The sequence below is a fragment of the Xenia sp. Carnegie-2017 genome, unplaced genomic scaffold (assembly GCF_021976095.1).
Source record: "Xenia sp. Carnegie-2017 unplaced genomic scaffold, XeniaSp_v1 HiC_scaffold_21, whole genome shotgun sequence".
Classification (NCBI taxonomy): Eukaryota; Metazoa; Cnidaria; class Anthozoa; order Malacalcyonacea; family Xeniidae; genus Xenia; species Xenia sp. Carnegie-2017.
In genome coordinates, this window is record NW_025813484.1 from 5,859,012 (window position 1) to 5,870,705 (window position 11,694).

General features: G+C 34.3%; 2 protein-coding genes across 2 annotated transcripts; both read right to left on the reverse strand.

Annotated features, from left to right (window-relative positions):
* Positions 1-997: 997 nt before the first annotated feature.
* Positions 998-2,809, reverse strand: LOC124444684 (beta-4C adrenergic receptor-like). Its single transcript, XM_046995311.1, has 2 exons — positions 1,844-2,809; positions 998-1,718 (listed from the first exon to the last, which is right to left on the reverse strand). The coding sequence occupies exons 1-2, from the start codon at positions 2,297-2,299 to the stop codon at positions 1,218-1,220; spliced, it is 957 nt and encodes a 318-aa protein (XP_046851267.1). The 5' UTR covers positions 2,300-2,809; the 3' UTR covers positions 998-1,217.
* Positions 2,810-3,756: 947 nt separating this feature from the next.
* Positions 3,757-11,692, reverse strand: LOC124444608 (cytosolic acyl coenzyme A thioester hydrolase-like). Its single transcript, XM_046995221.1, is given in 6 exon segments — positions 3,757-4,321; positions 4,832-4,957; positions 9,541-9,566; positions 9,568-9,758; positions 9,822-9,840; positions 10,852-11,692. Coding segments are annotated over 6 exon segments (1,059 nt in total). The 5' UTR covers positions 11,388-11,692; the 3' UTR covers positions 3,757-4,160.
* Between the last annotated feature and the right edge of the window lie 2 nt (positions 11,693-11,694).

An 11,694-nucleotide genomic window follows, 5' to 3' on the forward strand; every position in this document is an offset into this window, starting at 1 on the left:
CTTACTCCTTACTGGTCATCACGCAATGGGGAAATTGAAAGACATTTAAAAAGATAATGAAGGGAAATAATTGGAACGAGGAAATCCATTGTTTTGAGCATAATGATTGGACTACATCTTATAGTTTCACCTTCAGCAATGGCATTATTTGGTCGTCCAATAAAAAGAGGTTTACTGTAGCACCATTCCATATGCAAACAGGATGAAAGCAAAAGATGAAACTCTACGCACACACAGTAATATGCAACAGCAAAATAGTTTAAGGACAGATGTAATGTAGTTATGACGTAAAGAAAAATTTTATGTAAGAAAGTATGTGACAATATAACGTAAATTATAAATGAATTTCGTATAAAGTTGTTTGATGTGAATGAAGCTGCTCAATACGGAAGTGTTTAAAGTTAAGGTGATTGTAATTTTAAACTGAATGTTGCTACTGAGTAACAGTTTCGTGCCGATGCAGTTTTCATTTGTTGCCTGAAGATTGCATCGGCATGAAACTCAGAATATTAACACTTTTAAAATTATAATCACTTAAATTATACAATATATTTAGATAGAAAATTATGTAAAAGAAGAAAATTGATGCAATAAAGATATACGATATTATATTTTCCTTGATACATAAAGTTTTAGACAATAAGCATTTTAAGTGTAGCATATTAAGTGTAAGTTCTAGATATGTTTTCTATTTAAGCATATAAGATTAACTCAGCGAGGTAGGTTTTACGTTGGCGGTTCTGTCTTACATTCTGCCTTAATGTAAGTTTTTTTTCAAAACTATTTTCACTTTTATCTTACATTCGACATCATGGTGAGTTTTCCTTCAAAAATATTTTCGCTTAGTCACTCCACATATCATAATTAAAATCCAGATTAATAAAGGATTTAACAAACTTGCTTGATGAATGAACACGAAGATACATATATCCACCTGCAAAGTATGACGTGCGAGGAAGCTGTGAGCTTACATGTTGAGATAATTCAGACTGAGTCATTGTTTAATAAATATCTTTAATACAGTGTTTAATACGAGTCTGATGGTCATGATCTATGCAAGAAACGGTGATTTTTGTCCACAATACTCCAAGTCTGAGACTACTATAGTAAATAGGTTGATTTTAAAATGAAACTCAATGTTTTGGACAACTTTTCCAAATTGTCACACGAGACATGTATATTAATCAAATGAATGATTATATATATTAAGATCAAGATTAGAGTGAAGATAACTTTATTTTCTCATTTATCGTTTTTAAAAGCTTTAATGCCTCTTCTCTTAACATCGTTTTACTCCAAAAGAATATGATGGAGTTCAACAAGGAATTTGTAAACGCGAGAGTTTGGGCCCAAGTTCGAATAAGAAAGAGATCACCTGCTTGCACATGTCTCATGAAGATGAAGTGTACAAACGATGGAATGGTGTAGAGTACGGAAAAACAAGAGACAACCACTAAACATGATTTTGCATGTTTGACTTTCTGAATGAACAGCTTCCTTCTAGTCGTCTTGCTTTTGTCGACAGGACTACATAGTGTTATACTGGACCGAGCCAACTTTTTTACTACCAAGAAGATACGAGTGTATGCAAATATAGCATACACAAAAATAATCATGACCTTCACCAGGTTGTACAATACTGTTTCTCTATGTTGAAATTTTGTTAAAAATAAAGTTTTCATGAAACAGTCGATGACCCCAGCAAAACATACACCAACCTATAGCAAAAATGACGCAATGGAGTTATTTCATGTAAAATGGAGACGATTGCCTCAAACGGCAGCTTGCAAGCAAGATAAATTAAATGTTTTCTATGCAGAGTTATACATTTCCTGAAACCTACCATCAACTTTCTTTTGCTGACTTTGCTGCCATATTCCAAAGGATGCAAGATGGCAACGTATCGTTCCCATGTAAGAGCAAGTAAAGTGATATTAGATACGCCTAATGTAAAATACAATGCAAACATAGACATGACAAAAACGACGCAGTTTACCATTCCATAAATTGCAAGTACTAAGTGAACGAGAAATAATGGCATAGCCAGAAGGCTGCATATCAAGTCGACGGTCGATTGTAGCAAAATGATGAAGTAGCAAGGCTTTCCCATCAAGTAAGACGATTTAAAGATCGTTACAATCGCAAGGCCATTAAGGAACGCAGTTGCAACAAGTAAAATGCTGTTGAATATTATGACTGACATTTGGCTGGTATAAAAGACTTCTGAAGGAATCTTTTTTAGTACAACAGTGAAACCAAAACTACATGTGCTATTGACGTGATCAGTTGAAGACTTCATCACGTTTACAGAGACGCGTTATCAAGCCTTCTGGCAATTTGCATTTGCTTCGCGGTCATTTAAACGGAGCAAATATGCAAAAAGGGGTGGAATATGGAATGACGCAGGCACGCAGCGCAACACAACCTTTAAAAATAGACAACGACTTAGTGTGATAAGTAAAATAACTTTAGTTCTACTCAGTATTTATCGACACAAAAACTTAATTTCATAAAAGTAGACTAGAACTCACACTGTCATGAAAACTTGACCTTTCGCATTATCGTTGATATGTTTTTTCATTTTGCAAGGTTCACCTCAAATTTGTCAGTTCAAATAAACACCTTCCAGCTGCACTGCACATTGATTTAGTTCTAAATTTTATGCTAATGCAGACACGTACTCAAACCAAGAGATCATCTCAGTTTGGTTATACTCTTTGCCACTGAGAAACCGAACAAATAACTTCTTAAAGTAAATGGTTTGAACCCGGGAGTATCGTTATATGTTTGTAAATGATGATCGTCCAGGTTAATGATCTACCGCTAAGGTTGTCGAAACGTCAGTCAACAACAACAAAACAGTTTCAAACATATAAACTACGATCATCATTTACAAACATATAAATAACTTCTTGTTATGAAAAATTCATTACACGTGTTAAGGGTAGAGCGAGCGTGGGTTTAAATATCGAGTTATATATGTATTTAGGGTTCCTATGACGCGAAATTTGCTTGAATCTGCTATTCGGCATGACTACCGCTAAGGTTGTCGAAACGTCAGTCAACAACAACAAAAACAGTCCTTCTCAGGACTTTATTAACCTGGACGATCATTATTTACAAACATATAAATAACTTCTTGTTATGAAAAATTCATTACACGTGTTAAGGGTAGAGCGAGCGTGGGTTTAAATATCGAGTTATATATGTATTTAGGGTTCCTACGACGCGAAATTTGCTTGAATCTGCTATTCGGCATAACTTTTAAATTAACAGTAGACTTTGCAAAACAGTTTATGAATATCTCTTTTAATGTTCAAGCTATTGAAGTTTCTGTGATGTCCATTTTGTACAACCATTGACGTCAGAATAATGAGACGACAAAAAATTTCTGTACGATTTCTGTTCCGACGACTCTTTCAAAGTCATGAAAATTCAAATTACCTTGAAAGTGCGGTATGATGAAATTGCACACAGAGGTAAGCTGGTGGTTCTCGAACTCCTTCAGGATAGCGAGTTCGATGCGTGAATATCTGACAATATATATTCTTTGCGTTGTACTTGCACGTAGCTGAATCTAACATCGTTGGTTTTAGTTGGTTCAGAACAAGTCCTCCACCACTCTCCCAAACACATTTACTTTTCATCCCCGAGCCCAGAAGTGTCCTGACATATCTCAGTTCATGCAATCCAGTTGCTGGCTAAAGCATTAGAATTAGTGACCTGAAAACTTCAGAGTATGAATCCAACAGCAAATAAACAGAAAAGAGAAATGACAGTATACATGAAAAAAAACCATTTCGACAAAATTACCAAAGACAAAGTTGAAACTCTACGAATCAAATATGTTGTTCAAATTGAGTGAATGCGCAAATGACACATGACGATTTTCAAAATACAAATGCTACAAAAAGCATTTGCTGTTTTTCTCGGCCTTTTTATCCATATTTCATCTTTTGTTTGACTTCGTGTTGAAAAAACATTAACACCGAGAAAAACAAAAACTTCTCAAAACGTACGCACATGACATGTTTACTGTCACCCAATTTTCAAACGATATATTTGTAAATAGGGGAAAATAGATTAAAAGAAATTTGTACATCTTTACGATAAAATTATGTTAGTTCCATTAGTTAAAACAGATAAAACAACTTAGTTTATTAATCTCTTTGCTTTCTAGCCTTATAGCGACATTTTCCTTCCTCGAACCTCTGTTGTTCCTCGCCCGTCTGTGGTAGTAAAGCCGGCACTTTAGCCGGCCGACCAGACTTGTCCAAAGCCACAAAATAGAAAAATGCACTCAGCGCTCGAAAACACCGACCTGATTTGAAAGAAATTCATGATTGAGAAAGAAATACAGGATAAGAGGGAATGAACACACAAAGAAAAACGCAGGATTACAGTTACAAAAGATTTCATGTCCAATAATATGGAGAAAATCCTGCGAAATGGATTGATGAACAAGGAGGATAAGTAGAGGAGCTTCTAAAAATAGCAGGTTTAACATTCAGCATGGGGACCATGCTTCATGCTATATCAAATGTGGGTGATGTATAGTGAACATGATGACCATACACTACAAAATAACAAATGTGGGTGATGTAAAGTAAACATGGAGACCATACTTTACACAATAACAAATATGGGTGATGTATAGTAAACATGGAGACCATACTTTACACAATAACAAGTGAACGTGGAGACCAAACACTATGTTTGAAAGAAATTGAAAAATCATTGAATAAAACATTGGCAATGTAATTTTGTTTCCTTACTAACCATAAAGAATCACAGCACAATAATGCAAGCTATTATTATGCTTGACTCCTACCTTCGAGCAAATTTTCCACATCAGCAACAACTTTTATTTCCATCGATCTTTCACTCGCGAATGTCATTCTTCCAGTGATAGTCATGAATTCGCCAAGTTTAACCGGTTTGTGAAAATCGATCGCGTCTAAGTTGATAAAATATAAGAATTACGATCTTTCTTACTTAGATTTATATCGCTGGTAAGCCATGCGGGCTTTCAAAAGAGGGGAGCAGTGGCGTAGCCAGGATTTTCTTTCTAGGGGACAGTCAAAGGGAAGGGGAGGCATAATTTTCGTTTAAACTATAAAATATTTGTAAAACATAACATTACAGGGGGGGCGGAAAATTTGCCAGGAATGCTATATCACTAGGGGGAGGGGAGGAGTTCAATTAGAATAATTGAAAGTGAACTGTACAGTGGCATACAACTATGTCTCAATTTGAATGTTTACATTTCTGATGTTAATAAATGCACAATTAATATATAATCAATTTATAAATAAATCATAAAATGGAAATGTTCGATGTTTTATAGATTACATCTTGTTTCGTGAGTGCGTGCGATTTTTAAGCTCAATTTGAGGATTCAGAAGAAGAAACCGTGCACAAAGAAAACTTTTTATAATACGAGTACTGAATAGTAGGTTACAGTGAAATTATTCGCTGAGCTATAGAAAATATTCCTATCAGTAATTTGCACAAAAAAGTACACTATAAATGCAACTGAATTGTTCAAGACGACAAAATACTTTTGCCATTGTTTCCTTCTTAACAATCTAGAATGCAAGTATTTATTTTCTTACGACGGATCTACGTTCGTCTTCTTCGTTGCCTTTTCCCTAATTCGGAAGGAAAAATTAATTCGCTATTAACTTAACTTTCTCGATGAATTTAACTTTTTTTTTAAAAATTAACTTTCTCGATGAATTTAACTTTTTTTTTAAAATTAACTTTCTCGATGAATTTAACTTTTTTTTTAAAAATTAACTTTCTCGATGAATTTAACTTTTTTTTTAAAATTAACTTTCTCGATGAATTTAACTTTTTTAAAATTAACTTTCTCGATGAATTTAACTTTATTAACTTTCTCGATGAATAAGTCCTCGATGCTTCGTGAATCGTGACTCCGTTTTTCGACAGTAAAAAATCTTGAAGAAGTTAAGTATCCTCCAGTATGTTTTCTTGGTGTTATCATTACACTGAAGCTCAATGAATTCGCTTAAAGTGTTACTGAAGTGAAATTTTCCGCTTTCGTTTTTTGACACAAACGTTTTCTCTGCATTTTACTGATCATTTTGAGGTATCGTACACTGAATTTGGTCGACAGGAACGCATCGAAATTTGCGTTCAAACATGGCATATTTGCTTGTTTTGATGTGAATTCCAATTTCAGCGCGGACGTCACTCAAAGGACGTAAGTTCAATTTTAAAGCTATTAAGTTAATAAAAATATATACGAGCCAGAACATTTCCAAAATGAATTTTACATTTTTTTTATGAGTTCTTTCTCCAAAAATCTAGTATAGTTGGTGAAAAAGAGTAATACGAATAAGTAAACAACATAAACAATCCGCTATATTTTTATAAACTTCCAAAATAAACTTATAATTCTCGATATACTTGGTGCCGCATCCTTGCGCAGTCTGTGGTTTAATACACACGCAATATGTTATCTGAAACTAACTGCAATTCGTTTAGTTCCATTTATTATTGTTTTATAAACTTCTCGAGAAAACTTGTAATTCTCGAAGAAACGGGGACATTCCTTCACGCAGTCTGCGGTTTTGTAACCCATGCAATATTATAAGAATGCACATAATACAAGGATAATTTTCTTACAAAGTTAGTAACATAACGACACACTGGAAGTAAAAATATGGCGAGTAGGCAAAATTCTGCAAAAAAGCGTTGATGAAGACAATTAATATTGTGTTGATGGTTGGACGAACAGAAAAAGTTGTGAAAACAGTCAACACACAGAAGGTGTCTCAGTACATCGTTTCCCCATGAAAGACAAGGAAAGGCTGAGTAAATGGACAAAAGTGGTAAGGAGACATAGGCAAAAATTGTTCCTCAGCAGTACTCAGTACTATGTTCAATGCATTTCGCTGATTCTGCATTCACCGCAAATGCAGCGGTTGCAAATCACTAAATATGAAACGACAAAAAACGACAGTTGGATAGGAAAGACCTTTCTTCAACACTATTGTTTCCCTCATGTAAGTTGTTCATGCTAAGATGTATGTATAAACTTTATGGCCAGTACAATCTAAAAGAAAAAACATATAAATTGTTATTTGGTAAATCAGCAACAAGATATAATGCAAGAAAAATGTTTGGACAAAGTTATAAACAAACTGCTTCAACAGGTCGTTGACATCCAAAGAAAATGGGCTTGTGTGAAAAGTGTGGACAGCCCGTGAAAGGACATTCAAAAAGTCATTGTCCACAAGAATTATATGACCAACATTCTTAGCAGGCAAACTTTTAGTGATAAAATAACCTACGATGCTATTAGCATTAAATCGTTGTCTGTGTAGATGCATGTAGGTAAAGATCCGAGCAAGATTTTGATCTTCCCTCACAAAATAAAATTAGAAATCAAAATTTACTAACTTCAATAGCATCAGTCACCAGTTGAGTAAGACACAAGCTACATGCACACCTATAAAATATACTGTTTGTTATTGTATTTACACACCACGACATACGGACAAAATAACATTTTCAATTTCTTACAGAGTTTTAATAACATATACCCAACTCACCAATTATCTAATTGAACGGTTCCTTAGAACGTCGCTTCTAATGTTTGAGGTTCTGAGCCATCTGCGTCTTCTTCGACCTACAATTCTCTCAGACTGCGTTCGCTAGAGGTTCATTTTCGTACGAATTAACAATTGATTTAACCACTATTATATCCTCAACGCCGGAATTCGAAAGTAAATTTTCATTTGCTATATCAGAGTTTTCAGTATCCGAACGGCATTCGCTTTTACTACTTGAAAAATTCAAATTTCATTGTGAATACGTGCAGTGCTGCCACTCTGTGTATGCACATTTCAACTACCACAATTTTATTTTCATAATTTCGTAATAGCACGATTGAAATGATGCATTTAACGTAAACGACAACTTTTCCCCCTACTATGGGGGACAACTTTATTTCCCTCCTTCCCCTACTGTGATTTTCCTTGTTTTCCCTTACTTTTCACCTGCACAACATATATCCCCAATTATATACCTACGTCGGTCGGACCATTGAAATTTTTGTCTGTTTTAAAAATGCATACAAAAAAGGTTTATCGAAAACTAAGAACTTCTTAGTTTTATCGAAAACTAAGAAGGTGGCGCAAATGACACACTGAGTTTATGCTAAGTTGCTGATCTTCTATTGCCATATATGGTCACAAATTATGCCAAAACAAAGATTCTGTTACAATCACTTATTAAATGGTGAAATCACAGGAAGAAAAGAGTATTTTGGGCAAAATGAGGCTCATTTTAAACGATTTTCGTTTCTCCTACAATCCCCTACATTTTACAGTTTTCCCCGTAGGTTTTCCCTACCACCTACAAACCACTAAATCCCCCTACTGTAGGGGATTTCCCCTACGAGTGGCAGCCATGAATACGTGTAAAACAAATACTAGTAAATCCATGCTCATACGTCGACTTCCGTCCTTTTAATTACGTCACACCGTATAATATTTGAGGAGTAAAATTCGCACGCATAACGCAACTTTGAGCAAGAATTTATTGATGATCTCGTCCTTCGCTGTTTATAAAATTATACCAAAGGAAAGATTGAACTATTTGATTATAAAAAAAAATCCATACCCAAAATTTCACTTCAGTAGCACTTTAAGGAAAGTGATAGTGTCGTGAAGCCATTGATGTTTCAAAAATACAATCCAAAGAGATTGCTTTTGGCGGGAAAAGACGATACGGTGTTTTTCACTAGTGACAAATGCCGTATGACCAATGAAGATCCTTATTTTAGGCATATTGTTTTCATTTATACAGTCAAACTTATAACGTTTAATAAATTATGCAGATGTTTGATGTTATTTTATTATTGGTGTACATACATAAAGATTTATTTTGACAAACAAAGCAATCGAAATATTACGTTTTCATTTGGCTTATTTGGTGATAATGCTGAAAAACTTTCCACACATTGTAAAATGAAAGAATTGTCTGAAGTCAAGTTGTTCAAAATAATGTTTAAAGGAATGCATTGTATATTATCTAAAATATAAACAAGAATCATTATGTATAATCCCATTGTTGGATTATACATTCATTTATGCAAAATGAATATTGACTATTTTGTTAGAATACATTATGATATTTAATTAATGTCATAATGTCACATCAGAGTATAGGAATATACAGTAAGGCCACTTTGCTGTGCAACTGGTTGCTGTATATTTAATTAGTTTACTGGCTGCTATATCATCAATCCTATTGGTCACACAATGCGATTTACTGGTGGCCAATATGGTAATCACATGTGTAATAAGATATGCATGGCATGAAAAAATTCAATGGAGTGGCCTACTGTATGTTCTCTATATTGTGGTAACATTGTATCTTATTTCCGTTCCTCATGTATGAACTTTGACAAACTCAATGAGTATTCTTGAAAAACATTATTATGCAATAAATACCTATCTTATACTCTATTGTTATGAATAAAGATACATAAAAGCTGACATAACTTACCAATAGATGCAGTAACAATGTTGCAATGCATGATGAAATGCAACCATGCCAGCAACATTATCCATCAATTTCATAGTTACACCACCGTAACAGTAGTTAAATATATTACAGTCTGATGCTTGGACAGAATGAGTTAATGTGGATGCAGAGTATTCAACACTGTGTTCGATGATGTTACCAGCATTGCTGTGGATTGGATATTTTATCCCAAACGGTATCTGTAATTTGTTCAAAATATATTCATTTATTTTCCATTTGTTTGCCATTTTTTTAAAAAGTACATTTGGGAAAATGGAGTTTCTTCATAAATTTTACATCAACACATCAAAGATGGTTTAAAAGTTCACAAAATGGGGATGAAATTGCACATATTTTCCTCAAAAAAATTTCATGGTAAATCCCATATTGGTAAATAGAAAATAGATACTATGATGTTGGCAAAATTTACAAGCATATTTGGAGGGTTATAATCATCAGAAAGAAAAAAGAATGCTGACTATATTTTCTCCAAATGGCTATGGTCTTGAATCTTGAGAAACAGTCTGACCATTAAATCAAATTGCTTAAAAGATTATCAAATACAAATTTGATAGAATCTTCTTTTAGATAGAATTTTTTGATTCTTTTGGGGAGGGGTGGTGAAACATTTTCAATTTTAAATGACCTAATTTATTTTACTTTTCAGAAAATAATACCTGGCTGGCCTTGTCTTTTCAACCCCTTATACATATATTTAAAAATAAAGATGTTTACTGTGTTTGCACAGGCTTATGCAAACAGAGGAGACCTTTGGAAGAACTTGAGAGCAGATCAGTGCAAGCCCAAACCAAGTTTCTTCTCGACTTTCGGTCTCAGGCTGCACATGCTTGAGAGTTCTCACAAAAGTCTCTGATGTTTGCATAAGTCAGTGCAAGCACAAAAAACATCTTTTATTTCTTTTATAAAAAATAAAATAATGCGAAAAACATTTTCATTTTTCCTCTACAATGTATTCATGGTCGATTTTTGTAAATTCTCTTTGACTGATTGATTGTTTTGATTGATTTGATTGGTTGAGCTCAGATGTGTTTTGCACAGGCTAATGCAAACACAAGGGTTTCATTGTGTTTATTTTGTAATTTCACTTAAGTACTTTGGAGTAGTGTTTATGTGCAGACTTATGGTGGGCACAAAGTGTAAAAATTTCAATTCAATTAACTCAATTCAATATTTTACAAAAATGCTTCATTATCGTGTGACATGTTAAAACTTCAACATTTCCTTTATAAATTTATATCCCAACAACAAAAGATTCATTAAATAAAAGTTTACCTTTGAAAGAAGCTCTTCTTTTCTTTTCTCGATTTTAGCTGTGCTTCATATCGTTGCCTTCCAGCTTCTTCCTCCTCTTTCGACTTGTACTTTAACTGTGGTACATCACAAACGGTACCTTCGTTCTGGACTGGCACATACCACAAACTGGCATTATTACATAATTTATGAACACCATCAAGAAGGTTCTCTGCAAACACAAGCACGCGAACTTCCAAGGAACGTTGAGAACTATACGTAAGATCAGCATGAACAGTGGCAAGCTCGCCTATAAGCATTGGTTTGACAAAGTTTGTCCGTTCAACCCGGGCCAACGCTGCCCAAACTGGTGGTTGGCCTTCGGGACGGTGTTTGTTACAATGACGGGTCGCTATTATGCAACCAGCCTCCTCCATCATGCGAAGTATCGTCCCGCCGTGAACGTTTCCAGCTAGATTGGCATCTTCAGGCGACATAAAGCGACTTACTTCGATGGTTCCTTCGGGAAACAAGACGCTTGGATGTTCGCTTGAAGTGCTCATTTTTCTTTTCTTCATGTTAGCCTCTTATATGGATTAAAGTATTTACATAGAGTTTATCTCCCAACTGTCATACACAGTGTTTTCAACTTTTCAGCGTATGTTTATTTGAATTTATCTTTGTAAACAACATTACGTAATGGGAAATTCTCAGCAATGGAGCGTGGAATTGTCAAACTACTAGTACGATGGTTCATACTTTACTATTACTAAATTTACGATTAATACTATTATTACTATCATTTATTTCAGTTTCAAATAGGATTAATGGGTGTCGTATTTCATGTATTTTTCATTATTTTGCCGCATCAATGTAAGGAAAGGA

Bases quoted from the DNA above. Each gene is read 5' to 3' on its own strand.
- LOC124444684 (XM_046995311.1), bottom strand. From the start codon at position 2,299: ATGAAGTCTTCAACTGATCACGTCAATAGCACATGTAGTTTTGGTTTC. The intron at 1,719-1,843 runs GTAGGTTTCAGG...TTTTTGCTATAG, and splicing joins TCAGCAAAAGAAAGTTGATG to GTTGGTGTATGTTTTGCTGG.